This window comes from Homalodisca vitripennis, chromosome 7 (assembly GCF_021130785.1).
Source record: "Homalodisca vitripennis isolate AUS2020 chromosome 7, UT_GWSS_2.1, whole genome shotgun sequence".
Classification (NCBI taxonomy): domain Eukaryota; kingdom Metazoa; phylum Arthropoda; class Insecta; order Hemiptera; family Cicadellidae; genus Homalodisca; species Homalodisca vitripennis.
In genome coordinates, this window is record NC_060213.1 from 83,048,463 (window position 1) to 83,065,820 (window position 17,358).

At 30.7% G+C, this 17,358-nt stretch overlaps 1 protein-coding gene across 1 annotated transcript in view; it reads left to right on the forward strand.

The window, feature by feature from the left end:
- Positions 1-17,358, forward strand: part of LOC124366010 (protein groucho-like) — a 133,673-nt gene that overhangs the window by 104,439 nt on the left and 11,876 nt on the right. The window contains 1 exon segment of the mRNA XM_046822201.1: positions 16,527-16,580. Coding sequence (XP_046678157.1) covers positions 16,527-16,580 — 54 coding nt within the window.

Genomic DNA, 17,358 nt, shown 5'->3' on the forward strand with positions numbered 1-17,358 from the left:
TAAAATGATCAATTTAAGTACTTGTTGTCATACAATTTATGTTTTGATTAATTATAAAAAGTGATTTAATTAATTTTAATACTATTTGATTATGGCAATATTGTGGTTTTAATAGGATGATCAACAATGAGGACTGTAAATTTTTGAATGTTGTCTAATATTATTCTTAAAGTTTTCTCATATAATAGTTAATAAATTGCACTACACAATTTAACTATCATAAATATTATATTTTCTTAGTAGTAGGCTATTATTTTAAATACTGTAGTTATATTTTAAAACAATTTCCTATAAATAAGGATTGTTTTGGACCTTCTTTCAAGAATCTAAAATTAGCACATAGGTGTTTTACCTATTTTTACCAGAACTTCATCAGAAAGTGGCTTTAAACTTCAAGCTTATTTTCAATAACAATTTACTCTCGAATAATTCAAATATTAATTTCAAAGATAAAGTGAAGAATATGTAGCTCTGATCAGATGCATTTGCTGACCCTATATCTAGAAAATTTCCTTGGTTTTACCCATTTTACCTTTTTGAATTTTTCCATCGTGAAATCTATATGCAAGGGATGTACAGCAATTTAATTTCAACATATATTAATTTAATTTGACCTTTTACAGTATAAGATGGTGACAATGAGTAGTAAATGACATTGTTAATGAAATACTACTTGAAATTAATAGTACAAATAAGTATGGTTTTACAAAGCCATGAATGTTTGTAGTCATAATAAAAACTTGTTTGTAATTACAAATAACCAATTATTGACGCATTCATGTTCAGTAAGAGTGTCAGTGTAATTTACACTAAAGTTGTGTGTACAAGTAGATGTGTCCCAAGTGTAGAATTCGTAAGTTCCAATAATAACCACAACGAGTTCCAGCTTCTGGTCACAAACAGAGCTGTGCTAAAGTAAAGAAGTAATATAGGGAGAGTGTTTACAAGCTGCAGACTGTGACCCAATCCGCGGAATGGTTAGGGTGCTAGGTGGGTCTAGGGGAGGGAGTGAGCCCAATCTTATGGTTATTGCTTACTGCATCATCCCCTGTCATTACAATCCCCCTCCCCTCCCTCCCCCACACCGGCTTTCCCCTTGACACAAACAGTTCCTATGTCTCCGGCCGACCTGCACCTGAGAATTGTCACAGCTCACAATGAAGTACAGGGTAAAACAATACTTCCATACAGACTGAATGCAGAAAGGTGGTGTGCATCATGTATTACTACCCTAAGTTTATTGTCAATTTTTCTTTATAAATTTGTATGCTGTTGTTTGATAAGATTGTTTAACGTAGTATTTACATAAATGTATATTATCATTTATTTATTCAGTATTAAACACACAGGATGTCTAAAAGCTCCAAGGTGGCTTTATAATTTGTTGTAGTTTGGTAAAAAAAAATTGTGACACCAACAAATCATTGGTGAAAGTTGAAGGGCTTTAAACAAATACAATGAACAAATCTTTTAATTAGATGGGTTTTTTAGTTACTACTAAACACTATTCTTGCAGTTGTCTTAAATCTAAACATGAGTATTAATTTGTCTGTGTATTGTTAAAGATGTTATAACAATAAACAAGGATTTTTAAGTTACTTATGGAAAATAATTTAGTAGTTGAAAAATTTACTTGTGAACATTTTTGCCATAGTGAAAATGTGAACTATAATAATAATGTGGATTAGTAATACTTATTCTAAAAAATCATAAATATTTAGTTTATAATATTAAAGTATTAAAGTAACGCTGCATATGAAAGTGAAAGAAACGAGTTCTTTAGGAATCAGATTTGTTTAGTTTCTGTTTTAATTAAAAATTAAATTTTGTATATTTAACGAAGAATATATTATGTTTTAATTATTTTATGAATGATTAAACCTATATTGCTCATTTTGTCACAACTTCCACTCTCAGGTTGTGTACATTTGGAGATTTTGTACATTAATAAATTATTGTCTTGGTTTATATGTATGTGGAAATAAATTCATTCAGCTTAATTCAACCAATATAAAAAATGCATAATTTTTTAAGTATAAAGGTTAATTTTTTTGGGCTCAGTCAGTATTAAGATGTAGATAGGTTATATTTTTATATCTGAAATGACATAAAAGAATTATGTTCTAAGCTGAGTGTATATTTTCTGCACACAAAACTTTAATTAATCATGTTTAAGAACGTGTGCTGAGAACGTGGACATTCGGTTCAGTAGTAAACAGTATTGATGGTCAGGTCTCTGGAGTTGTAAACTCGATTAAATTGGTCTTTCTCGTTCGCACTTCACTGCAAATGGGATTACTGCAAAAAATCTGTGACAAACACAGCCATAAATTTTATAGCTTGTGCGGTAATTTAACTATCAATTATACTAATGCACCTATCTGGGGTGGATTGATGCAGTAAACTCTGGTGGTGGTGTACATAAACATTAATGTAGGTGTCTCAAAACAAGATGAGTATTTTATTTCTAATCACCATCTTTTCGTTATGATAATACCAAACGGAACACAATAATCATGCACACCATAACTTATATAGTGTTTTTGAACAATATGGAAACGTTTTAACTCTATTTTACTGGTTCACAGTAATTTATAAAAGTGAAGGAAGAAGTGGGAAAAGCTGCACATTAACTGAAGGCGGAAAGACATACTTTGTTATATCATTGAAGGCTTTATATATTCCGATGAAGATGTTCAAGAGGGGTTGTAGGGAAACAATAAGTGTAGTCAAGTTGAATATGTTAGTTAAAAGAACTGATAAGGGGAAGAAAATTATGATTTGTCCAATCTAAGAAATGTCTACACTGGATCTTCAACTTTCTTTGTTATCTTTTGTGTTGAATTTTAGTATAGTGTAAATAAAAAACGGACAAAAACAATTACATTACAATTGTTAATTTACAATGGAAATTTCTTTTATTCAAGTTAAAATTACTTTTTAAATGATTAAACATAAAACGATAAGCACCTTGTGATTGAAGGATAAAATATTCAATTGAATCATTGTCAATAGTTTTATTATATAATACATATGTAAATGGTGTTTGAAATAAATAAAGTGAATATCCCATTGATTGTTGTCGTGTTGGATTGTTTTTCTTTATAAATAATTAAATCACAAATTATTTTGGCTTTAAATATTAACAGCTTAGCTAGGCATATCTAAATTTAATTTTAACTAGATTACATTTTTAGTTCTATGAGGTCATACTAGTTTTTTTTTTAACTATCTCAATCCATTCAGTATCACATCCAGTAGTATGTGTAGTCAATAAACACGGTTATTCAGAAATCTGTTTTTGAACAACGAGATAGGGTTCGATTCCACATTCAATCCTAATTAGTGTATTTTGAAAAACTACAGTCTTAACAACTTGAAACTAAATAAGCTTCGATAACTCTGATATCCAATAATTGATCAATCACATTCCAGATGGAATGATAGTAAAACTAATCCAGGAGTCTGCTGTAAAGTTAGGTAATAACATGATGATAAGGGGAGAGCTATAATTTGAACAGCGCCAACAAAGGCCTCCCGTGCTTGGAATAGCCAATTGGTTCTGAATGCGTAAACTTGATCCTCTGCAAAGTTTTTGACTAAAACTTTTACTTGTCTGAACTCTTTTTGAACATCAACTCGCTAAACACTGCTTACTCGACAAGAGTTCTACTTTTTTTTTTCATGCAATATTTAAGAATGAAATCACACAATCTTAGTACAGTTCAGAATATTATTCTGAATGATCATATTTAGTTAATTATCCAGCAACAAAGTATACATGAAGCAGATTTCTGAAATATTGATAAAAAAATTTGAATGGCCCCAATTTTAATGTTTATATTTTGTAATGTAATATATTTGGCAACAATAGGCAATTTAGGTGGAAATAAGGTGTTGGAAATTAAATTAGGTGGTAATGGTTTTGTTTGGTCAAGGTACATAAAGAAAACAAGTAATATTTTATTTTTATCTCATCAGTAACCTTTTTTTATATCTAATATTAGTTAGACCTGATTATCACAGTTTTATGTTACTAAGTATTTGAATTTTGTCTAGTGAACAGTGATCAAGTAAGTTTGAAATTTTGCTGGTTGCTGTGATCAGTGTTTTCATTAGTCAACATGACACTTTAAAATATTAAAATACTTTTTCATTGAATAGCTTATCAAGAAAGTACTTCAGATTTGGTGCTGCAGAGCTGTGTACTCTGTACCCGGTTGTACGATTTCATTAATGGAGAAATAACAATTCTTAAACTACCAATGTGATTAGGATATGAAAATATTACATAGGTAAAGTAATAAAACCTGAAGTCTTACGTTAGGTTTCTTGCAAATTATTACCGCACGTTAGGTACGGTAATTTCTTGCAAATTACTGTAATCAAGATCAGACTATAGTTTCTTGTAAAAAAGTAATGAAATTACAAGAGTAAATTACTTTTGTAAAGAGTGGATTTTATAAAATATTTCCGTCGATGTATGAAAGAAATACACGGTTCGAACAAGGTTTACAATACTAAAATTTGGAAATGTCAAAAAACGTGTTATTTTTACATGCCACGTAAGTACCTGCACTCGCACAACGTAATGGGCCGACCCGACCCGACGGTGTTAGCTAATGGATTCTGATAGTAAACGAACACCGACCTTCCCTCAAACAGGGGGAGAGAGGGAGCGAGGTCCAAGGCACAAGTACTGTTCCACACTGTGAATTTTATCACAGTTTGAGCCCTTTTGTGAGTGGGTGGTGTTTGCAGATTTAAACAATTAAAGTGTACTTTCATCCTTCTTAATTACTTAAAATTAGTGTACCACCATGGTACACTAATTCAGCAGGGCTATTCTTAATTGGCTGATTTACTTAACCTGTCAAAGCATCAAAAATAAGAAGTTTGTAAATTAAAACTATTTTTTCTAAGCGTTCACTTAATCTGCCTTTCATATCCAGATCATTTGACAGCCCTGTCGCACCCGAATACCTCTGTACTACCTCCCATCTCGTGGAAAAGGGCCAACTTTACTGCCACACACAAAAATGGAGTAATTTCTATCTGTTTTTATGTCATCATTAATTTGAATTAGTTACAAAAACCGTAACTGAACAAAACTTAAACTGGTTTGTAACCATAGTAAACTGTAACTGAACAAAACTTAAACTGGTTTCTAACCATAGAAAACTGTAACTGAACAAAACTTAAACTGGTTTCTAACCATAGAAAACTGTAACTGAACAAAACTTAAACTGGTTTCTAACCATAGATTTGTAGCGTACTGTTCTAGCTCGACCTGGGGTACAATCCAGATGGGGGTATGTGCTTTGTAACGTAACACAATATTCTCTCATCTAAACCTGTGTAATTGAATGAGCAGGGCTTGTTAGTGTGGAGACAGTCAGACAGCGGAATGATTCCCCTCCCCTCCTCCCCCTCCGTAAGTGGACATATTGATCTATCCCCTCCCTCACACTTTTTATTCACACAGGTGATGAGTTTTCTACTGCTGTATACAGCCGGTTTTTCTGTTGCACCACACTTTTTTTATTGTCGTTTAAAGCACAATTTCTCATTGTTTTGTGTTATGTACCACCTTCCCTGACTCTTTTGACACGAATCTCATTTTTCTGTTTTAATTTTACCCCTTTTATTCCTGTGAACAAAAGAGAAGTTGTCGGGAAAACTCTGGTATCTCATTTAAATAAAATGCGTTATAAGATTTCTTGCATTCTCCTTTATTCATTAATACAATGTCACATAACACAGTGATGTCAGGCCACTACTCTAGCACTTATGTTATATGACCTTCCAAAGAAACGTGTAATTTTAATTCAGTATAAATGAATAAGCTATAAATATTATTGAAACTGTTCTTTATCATTTAAGGTTTAAATTAATATCTTGCATCAAACACAATGACAAATTTTGCACTCAATTTAAAGTTTATGAAAGCAGTTTTAGTTTGACTTACTTTTTCCTAGCTAGTATGAATTAGGGATAAAATATTGACTTAATAAATGTTCATTTTATACGTAATATCCAAGTTAAAATGTGTTTTCTGTTCTCCTCTACACAAAACTCTGTTTATAGGATCTTGTCACAGTTCAAGAAATGAAGTTTTAGACATTCACTTTGGAGTCACCCGGGTAAAAGTAGAATTTTTTATGAAACTAACTGCCTACATCTGTGTCTTCATCAGATGCTGTGACCAAATGAATAAACTGGTCAATATTATTTTAACCAATAGTAAGCTTATGTAATTAAACACCAATATAAGTAATTATAGCTTTCTGGTCCATCTTTTAATCTATTGTTTTCTTTTGTTAAAATTTTCTAAAAGAAATGGTCTAACAATGAATTTGATTAAAATTTTTTGTTGTTAGTTCATTTAATATTTAAAAATTAACACTCCATCTCTCTTAAAAAAATTAATTGTTATTTAATAGTTACAAGATGGATTTAATCTTTAGGATCAAGATCAATTTATATCACAAAAGATACAAATTTAGAATTAAATTCAATTTAAATCATAAAAGATACAATACAAATGGTCTAATTGAAAGAACTTGCTAGTCAAATATTAAAAGCATTTTAGTGATTTAATTTTTTGTTTACCATTCATAACCTTGATTATTTTGATTTAAATTGCACAAATGCAAATTAAAATTACACTAATCCAAAAATTGCAGTGCCAAGATGTGAGAACGTTTATAGCACTATTGTTGGCCGCAAAATAATAGTGCCTTAATTTAAGTATTAAATCCTCTCTCAACACATGCATTTACAAGTTCTCAATTCAAATATTATAGTTTCCCAAACCTGGTACATTGTAGTTGAGCTGGTAATCAAATGTGTGAAATTAATTTGAAGTTCTACTTAAAATCATAATTCCAGTTACTAATAAAATATTATCTTTCAGCTCAGAAGTGCTCAGGTGATTAAAGTGAAATCTCAATAAACATAAACTAATAAGTTGTCATAATAAGAAATCATAAAGCTTATTTAATTTAATCTCAATTGTCTTGAACACAATAAAAAAATTATGTTAATAAATATATTATTATAAAAACTAATAACAAATAAATAAAAAAGTATTATAGTGATTTACGGTACTATATCAAAGGCCAAACACTTTTCAAAAAGTTAAAAGCCTTTTATCCTCGGGTTATTTCATTAGAATTTCATTAAATATTTGTAATGTTACATGCCAGTATTGGTTTTAAAAGAAGGGGTTGTGCAATAATTGAAGAAAATCAATTTTTAAAAGGTGGTTTTGTGGAAACACTCGAGTTGTCTAGGATCAGTCTGTGTTTCATGCTCCCTATCTCTTATGTTATTACAAGAGCAACTTCAATGCCTCATTTGAACTATTGGAATTTGGTAAAAAAAAATCAAATAAACTGCTGACTATGCATTATATTTTAATTTTTTAATATTTGTTAATTTTAAATTTGTATTATAACTAAACTACAATCAGAATCGGAAGTAATTTATTTCAGTGATTACAAAACGTTATAATAAAAAGTCACATACTAAAATTAAAAACAATCAAATAAAGTCACACAGTATAACTAATTCACATATGTAACTGACGTAGATCAGAGAGATTATTTGGAGATTATTTAATGCTTAGAATGTTTTAATCAGATTGAATAGTTATGCATTTAAAAATATAGCTAATATATATTTATTTTAAATAATGTAGGATATTTTGTTGCTGTGAATTAAGAACAACATGTTTTGTCACTCCATGATATGCTCCTTTTTTCAATGTATATATAATTAGAAAATTTCTTGATGCTCATTATCGTATTTTGAATGTACGTACAATGTTTTGATCTTATTGACAATATACAATACACAATATGCTTTAACAATATCATCAAGACATGTTACAGAGTCAAACAGTTTTTACAAGTGAATACTATTATTAAATGAGAGGTCTGATTAAGATTCATCATTCTATGACAAGAACTTATCGAGTATGTAGTATGCATGGTCTTGCAGTCAACACCGTAGGTTTCTCTTTATAGATCCTGGGTTGTCTTTCAGATGATCTGGTAGCTTGTTAAAGAGTTTCATTCCAGCATATGATGGTTTTTTTCTCAAACAATGCTGTTCTATGGACTGGTAAAGTGTAATCCCCTGCTTGTCTAGTGAAATGGCGGTGTAGATATCTTTTTTTTTGAGGATCCTTATTTATGCAGTAAAGTATGGTTTCTAGGATGTAAATGGATGTTATTTTCCGATCAGTTGTAGATCATAATCAATTGATATATAATATAACTTGAAAGGAGGCATTTTGTATAAGTTAGGTACTGTCAGAGACCTAGTATGTCTAGTAGTTATAAAAAACTAATTATGTTGCATTTCTACAAAATTTGAAAATAATTTAGCATAAAATACTTTTGCAAGATTGGTCAAAATTTTGACTTGATTATTTAAGCCAAGCTTTATTTACAAAAAGTTCACTGCATGACCCTTTGTACATAACATATTCTTTCATTGAGAGAAATTCCAGGTAACTAATTTTTATTTTATTTTCTAGTTTTGGCAAATTAGTATCAACCTTTTTCAGTCATGGAGATAAAAACATGTAGTGTGTTAGCACAACAAGTTATTGAGAAATCTCAATGTCTACTCGTAATGATAAAGAAGTGGCTGCTCTCTCAGCAATGATAACACACAGTGTAGTTCTAACACCCGTCCTGGGTAGGGAGATTTGGGCTAATGAGGGTTGACCATGATATCCTGGGGTAAGCTGAGTATCCATCCACATGCAGTTTCCCATCAATATGGGAGAGCCTGATGTGTCGATGCTGATTAAGCATCAAAAATTAGAATGATTAAGATTCATTGTGATCAGCGCTCTGGGAAGCAAAATTGATGCAGTTTTAATAGCCTGCTAACATCAAATTTAACATAATTTAATATCTTAAGTGCGACACAAGATGTACCAACTATAATAGGACACACAGAAATAGTAGTAATATGCATTAACTGTACTCAATGCGTTAAAAGTTTTTAGCATAAATTATACGTATTAGATCAAAATAATTGTAGCCATTTAATGTTTTAAAATGTTAGGTACTAAATGGTCACATTTATTCTTAATAGGTCTTTACGAATTAGTTCTCAAATATGGACTAATTAAATGAATTCAGTATAAAATAGAAAAGAAGTGTTTTCTCGATTGTAATTACAATAAAGAATAATATTTTATCGCCTTAACCCTGCTTGAGTAAAACTCTATAATGCAAATTACTTTGTTGAGTTTTCTTTTGTACATAATAATAATAAAATTATGACTTCTTAGTGTTGAGGATGTCCAATATTGTAAACTTTAGATTTTCACTGATATCCTTGTGGGTTTTTCCCTTGAGATGGTGAAGTCACTAGTTATAGAGAAAGTAATATGTTATGTCTTTCTTGTTTGATGTGCAGAATTTTTCTACAAACTTCATTGAACAATTTTTAAACTATTTCTTTAAAAAATGGCAAAATTTGTGTAAAAGTACAGTAAAAATGAGTATCAGTTTTATGGTTAACACAAGAACTGTTGAACCGTCACAAACAGTGTGTTGAGATTTCACTGTGAAATAACTACTTCATACAATAACAATTTTGTGTTAACGTATTTATGGTAGTATTGATACCTACAACTGAATAACATTATAAATATAAAGTTTGATATTTTCTCTGATATTCTTCGACAGGAATAACAAAATACATAAAATCTGTTTAACAAACTATAATTTTTGAAACTAAATAAATTTTTTAATAATTTCTGTATTGCAATTTTTAATAAAATGTATCCTAATATAAAAAATTTTTTTTCTCAAATTATACTTTATTCAAGAATACAATGAGAAAACAATATATGACAATTTCTAAATAAGCAGTTTTATGAATTTTATAAAATACTCATGTTAAGCCAGGAAAATGGTGAAAAGTGTATTTATTTAAGAGTTGATGGGTTAATCTTTTAACTTAAAATCCATTATAAGAAATAATTGTTCTATTATTTTCACTAACGCTCATTTTTGTTGCATAGGTCTTGGCAATCAATAACAATTCTGTGGCTGTATGCCTAAGAAAGGGGGTTGTATTCACACAACCAATTAATTTTCTTGTTGTAAAACTAATTGAAAATGTTAAACTTTAATGCGTTTTAATACAGTGATTGTAAACAGTATATTTTAATAAACAACATGTTAAGCTGTTTAGGTTTTCTTTAGTTAAGTTCTATTTATAAAAATGTAGGCTGATTTTTGACGTTGATTAGTGTGGCTTAATCGTATCACCTCTGAAGTCGGTGTTGCCCAGTAAAAAACTGGGTCATAAGTTCACATCTTCATTATGAATGGCAGTTAGGGTTGTAAAGTGGCTCATTCATTATTGACTGGTGCATAGTTGACTCGACTCTGTCATACATATTCCCTATGATCATTGGGCCGGTGGGCGGGGGTGGGTGGCGGGGGCGCTCTCCCCGTCTTACCGCTCGGTGGATCACCCCGTCCTGTCATTACAGCCACCCTAAACACAAATAGCCCTCGATATTGCTCTCGCCTCCTTTATCGTTTCTCGCTGCGGATTTAACACCAACTATACAATTCACTTATTCTATCGTTAACCAGTCGCTCGTTGGTGTAAAATAAAACGTTAAACTATCCAATTTTATAGTTAACTAAAATATTTTAAACAATTAAAAAATGTTTAGAAGCCAAGAATTGATGCAACGCACGTTGTTTAGGGTTCAAATTTGAGTTCATTATTACAAAAGGTGTTAAACATTCTATTGTCGTGTGTATTTGTTGACTTCTTGTAAACAAATTAAAATTTTAGAGCTGAGGTGTGAAATATTTTTTGTAATAAAATTTTAAACTGAAATGTTCTTTTCATAAAACTTTTTGGTTCCATTAGCACTATGCATTTTAACACCACTGTATAAATGCACATGACAGCCTGTTATGACTAAATATAATTGTCTGTTTGCATTATAAATTCTTATAAACTTCTTATTTATAAAGATAATGGAGATAAGTATTTGTTTTTGCGTCATATAAATAGTAGTGTAAAATAGTAAAAATTTAAAAAGCATACTTTTATTTCCTCATAAATATCTTTACATATATACAGTATTTATTACAGTACATCTAAGCAATGTGCACATTTTATTTCCTGACTTAGCAATAAATATTAATTTAGTAGTCTCATAATGAATTTACTGAATCTACTGATTCAAAAATAGCATTCACTATTTTCCATGTCAATTTGAAGTTACATTTCTTTCTATGGAGGTCCAATATAAAACTGAAAATCTTCATGGCAAATATTTGATTAAGTTTGCCTTGTGATAATTTAATTATATTACTTCATAATTTGGTTTGCTCTGAAAGAAAAGGTGAATGACAGATGATAATAACGAAATTGCTTCAAAAATTGTTTTGCTTGCGTCAGTTTGACACAATGCATCTGATCCATGATTTAATTCTTCATAATTTTCACAGGTAAGCTATTCGATAAAATTTTATTCCTCTGCAACAAAATAAACACATTAAGTATATTACAAGTTTTGCCACTACAAATTAATGCAATATTCTTATTCTACACACATTTAATATAAAAATAAAAATAATTTTTTCTGAAATATATTTATTGTATTTTTTAATTGTTTCTGAGTATGAAATGCAAATAATTCAATTAATTTTATTTTACTGCCCTATGCGTACCTTACAGGCCTGTGAGGTTTTGGAAATTCGAGGATGAATTTATGTCCTCAGTGAAACATACATTATGTTGTGTGTGACTGAGTGAACAGGCAGTTAGCCACGAGTGTAACAGAGAAATGTAACATTATATACGGCCGGTGTTTCCGATGGCTCCACATCTCACCTATCACCTGCTGCCAATCAGTCCAGAGCGCGGTGGTGCGCGGTGCGGCGCTCCAAATAAATTGCTTCCACCTCTGTCAACTTATCAATTTCATCTGAGTGTGACGCAAATGGTCAACTCCCTCCAACGATGTTGCACACAGTTCAGTTTTATCGATTGTCTCTTATTTTTGTCTGGTACGTTTTATCGTTCTCTTAATTGGGATGTAATAATTTATTTTTGTCCTGTTGATGGACCTCCAACTGTCAAAGAAAATTTTTTTTGTTACTATATGAAGTATTAGTAAGACTTTTGATAATTTTTTGTATGCGTTTATTATTATTTAATGAGTCAGGTGCAAGTGGTTTGTATTCTGTAGAGGATATAACATCACTCCCCAGGAGGGTTCATTTCTAGCTGGTTCAATGGTTCCTGTTGAATCTAAATTGGTAGAGTAAAATTCAATGTGTCTTTTTCATCAGGGCAATCTATGGATTTTCATGAGCGTTCATCTAATGGCAAATGTTTGGCTAGAGGATTGATCGATAGGATTAGTTTTCTGTGTAGGATGGCTGTTGATGTGGGAGGAGCTCCCTATGCATTCAAGCTCCTGCTAGCCTAAATGTGAAGCATAATGACATCTTGCAATCCTTTTCCTGCTTTAACTGGAAAAGATTAGGTCAGAGCCAGCCTTCCCATCTTCCATGGTTACATTATTGAAATGTAGATCTCTCTATCCTCCTCATACAGGAGGCGGCCCTTACCTTACCTTACCTTAACCAACCCGTCCTGAATATCCTGCCACACTGGAAGCAAGCGTAAAGGCCTTTTTAAAACAAAGGGGTTTCCTCAGTTTCTTGTACTAAGTAAAAAAAAATAACTTTGTTAAATAGTTTATTGTTATTTAAATTGCTTTTAAATGAATTGTGAATCTCTAAAAATTCATTGAAACACATTAAAAGTTCAGTGCAACTGTGCCATAGGTAAAATCTGAAATGAACCTATGATGTATTAAAAATAAATTATAGTATCTAACGGTTCATTTCAACTTTAGTTTCGTCCGTTTTGATCATTATCTTCCTGTTCTTTCTTTGTTTACGTTACATTAGCGAATAAGAATAAAATTAGCCTGTTAGACCAGCATTAATCCAATAGTTTGGTTGAAATTTATAGCATTAAACTGTTTCAGGTATTCCTTAATTGTGTAGGCAAAACAAAGTTAATATTACAGTAGTTTGACACTGGTAAAGTCTTTGTAAAGTCTTTGACCTTCTTAAAATGTGTTAAAACTCTTAACTTATTCTTGTAGAGATTCAATTTGACATATAGACTCGTGAAGTATAGTGGATTACTCAAGTAAATGAATCATTTCATATATGTCTTCTTCGTAGCTTGTACATTTAAGCAGATGAATTATAACACATCAGATAGACATTCTCAGAGCGGCAAGATGACAGACAGCCCTGTGCTTATGATGTGAAGGATAACCGAGCAAGTGAGTGAGGGTAGCAAGGAGACTCTAGAGAGAGAGTGAAGATGAGTGAGTGGTGGAAGGGGAAGGGGGTGCTCGAGTCTCTTAGATAATGAGAGTACCAGAGAACAATGAGTCCCCATTAAATGAGCAATGGTGCTATGATCATGTGCGCTGTCGGGACTAGACTGGTAGCTTAGTGCGTCAGTCGGGCGTTAATTGGGAAACCTTCTCTGTCCTGGCAATTTATAAACACAGAGAAAATTGTTTTGTCCTTTTATTATATCCATGCTGTTTGTTGTATAGCAGAAGGTATTTCGGGAAAAGCCTTAATCGAAATTATTTAAAAAAACTATCACTTATTTTTTGAATGAGTAATTGAATTATAATAATTTGTCGTAATAATATTGGCAACAGTTGATTAAGAGAAGTATTAGTGTTTATGTTATTGGTTTTGTGAAAAAAATAAATTTTCAGAGTTTCATTTAGGGGTCTTATTGACTTGAAAATGAATGCTCTATTTTAAATTATATTTTTTGTTTACCATTTCATTTTTTGAACAAGAGTTCCTGTAATTATTGTATATATGAAAATCCAAAGAACATTTGTATGATTAGGAAAAAACCAATATTCCCAATGCTATGGTCTAAACTTCACTTATAATTTTTTTAAAAGATGTTCTTTTTACACCAGTAGCATTTGGATTGAGGATACTAAACGTTTTTAAGGGAAAACAGTCCAAACACACTTACAAATATTTATTAACCTCCCTGGGAATCGAACACATGACCTCTCATTTAGAGAACCATAGCCTTACCCCTACGCTACAGTGAAAGTCTAAATTGTCGCTTTGATTATAAATGTCTAAATGTACTGATGTAATGTACATGGTCTTGTTATACAACTGTCATATTTTTATTTTTCCGGCTGAAATATTCTAATTAATTTTACTGAAAATATAGTTACACTTTAAGGTGATTTGGAGTTCTCTATGAAACTTACATATTATCATGGTATATTTTGTCAATTTGAAGAAAAAATTATTTATAGAAAAACATACTAATAACTATTACATTACAAACTATAAATCAATGTACACAGCAAAAAACACTGGTAACTGCTTAGTAAAATAATGTCAGTTCGTTACACTTACTTGTTTTTTTTTCATCTATTTTTTTTAGGGTTTTGAACAAAAATTAATTTGGTATATTTCAAAACATAAATTAGGTTAGCTTTGCTATTTAAGTAATGACATTAATTCAGTTTTCTTATATTTTTTGTCTGAAATATAGTTTGTTGATATTAATATGATAACGCCTTTTGTTATATAAGGTTTAATATCTCAGTTTTGTATAATAGATTTTGTATAAAATTTTTTTAATATAGTAATTATTCAAATAAAGTGTCTAGATAAGGAAGGCAGTGCTATAGACAAGTATTTGTTGAGATACCGGTCAAAAGAGATGCTACAGTATTGGTGGGGGGGGGGGAGGAGAGAGAGAGAACAGGGAGGTGTTGCGAGTAACAAGATTTCATTAAGTCCAGCGGCGGAGAGTTAGGCCTATTAGACCCACCAAGAAAGTCACCACCGATTCATTAATTACTGAGTGGGGCCGAGGTGTTTTGTTTCTCCCTTCGTTACGATCGCAGCCAGCAGCCAGCGTGGAGCTAGCTCCACTGTAATTATTGTGACCCCAGGCACTGAACGGAACTCTGCTCGTCAGTGAGCTGTCCTTTTACGGTTGTCGTACATCGCGACTTGATCAACCACAAGTGCTGCCTCGCTGCTCGCTTAATGATGTGGCCGCTTTTGTTTTACTGTCTGTGTACACTGTGCAGTCTTCGCTGTTCAATTTGTTGTACACATTATTTTTATGAGCATCTCGTATTGAGTAGAATATGTAGGCCTACATTAGAACGGTTTTTATTTTGCACTTTTTTACAGAAATGAAACTACCAAACTTAGGAAAATATCATATTTTAAATTTTACATTTAATGTTGTTAATTTAAAATTATATTGCAATTATGTTGATCTATTGAGTAAGAATGTATTATTTTAATAAATATTGTTACATTTTAGGTAAAATTAGCTGATTAATCAAATTTAGAGAATAAAAAACATAAAAACTTTAAAAGCCTCATCAAATATTGCACTTATTATATACAAACATTGAAATGAATCCTACATTGTTATATGGATACAAAATAATAATTTAGCGTTAAATGTTCAACATGTTTTTCTTTTTAACAAAGCTAAAATTGATTTAAAAATACTATTTAAGAATTGTTAAGACAATGTACCAAATGTACCATACTATTTAATGATATTTTAAATAGAACAAATTTACTATACAAAATTTGAATATAAAATTAGACACAAATGTAGTCACGTTAATTTATTTTACTTATCTATTTGTAATGATGATTATGTATTACACTTTGATTAAAAATTAGTTAAAAGTTTTGTATCATTAATTAATATTGTATTAAACTTGGAACCTGTTGCAGTAACGTATAAGTCAAGTTAATGTAAGACAAATTTTTTGCATTCTTGATTATTTTTTGAGTTTTGTACATAATGTTTTAATTGTAACAATTTACTTGTTAGTCTTGTTTTACTAAGTCGTTCATTTAGAATAATCAATAATTGTTGGTTTTGTGGTATTAAAATACAGAAATTGAATTGTTAACATGTATGATTATTGTCTTGTAAATACCACTACCACTTTAAAATCACAAGAAAACAATAATTAAAGTTTTGTAAGGCCCTTTATTTATTTATTTTTGGTAAAGTATCTGAAAAAACAGTCTTGTTGTCGAAAAGGCCTCACAAAATAAAAAGAATAATTATTGGTTTTTTGTTATTTTAAATAGATTGATTAAGTAGGATAACAATTAAAACCTCCATCTTCAAGATTCATATTGTTCATATAATAAAATTATTGAACTTACAGTATATTGTTTTGGGCTGATATTTTTTCCTCTCTCATTGAATTTATTGGTCTGAGTCTATGATTCAAATGGCGAGTGGAGTCGAATGTTCCAATACTCTGATTACAGTAAAATCCTAACTGTTGTTATTTCATGGCTGTAAAAGTTAGGTTTTTAATCAATTCTAAGATACAATATTTACTGTTTTTATAAAAAAAAACCTATTAGTGATAGATTTGTTTCCTGTTGCAGGACAGTGATGGTGAGAAGAGTGACCAGGAACTGGTAGTGGATGTAGCGAATGAGGTAACTTAAATTTATCATGTGGATGTAGTTTTTACCTTCAGACCATTTTGTAGCAAGAAGCCTCTTTTGGCATACAGATATACATTTTATGCCAGGCTTGTTATTTTACATTCATAAGGATTTTCATAAAAATTAGTAAAAGTATAATGAATTAAAAATTTGGCTAAAATTGTTTTCTTTGCGTAATTTATTCTGAGAATATCTATGGCGTTCCAATACTAATTTTTAGCCAAATTAATAAATTGTGGTAGAAATCATAAATTTATTGTCACGTAACATTGTAGAAGTTTTCCACGCATACTTAGGGAATGTTATTTGGGTATTTGTATATTGATTGCTTTGTGGCAATCAGTAAAATTGCATTGGCAAAATAACTTTTGTATTTATAGTAAAGAAGACAGTGAGTGATTCTATGGAATTATTTTGGTTTTTAATTTAAATAAAAAGGGCATGGATATGATTTATTCACTTTAATTATAGTAACAATAACTTGTTTTTGCCATATAACCTGTTTTTTATTTGTAAATAAAGAGACTAAAGGACAAGTCAAGAAAGTTAGCTTACAGTTGTGAAGAGTTCGGAAACCTTGAAAAAGCATCACGTGAAATTTAAGTACAGTTTCAAAGTTAAGTGTTTTCACCACTCATTATAATCCAAAAATAATAATAAACGAAATTTGGTTTGTGTATCACGATAGAGATAGTTTTTAACATAGCTGCCTTAAAATGTTCTCCTTACTAATGCCGATTTTGAGTAAAATTTACCAAGATGGCCATTC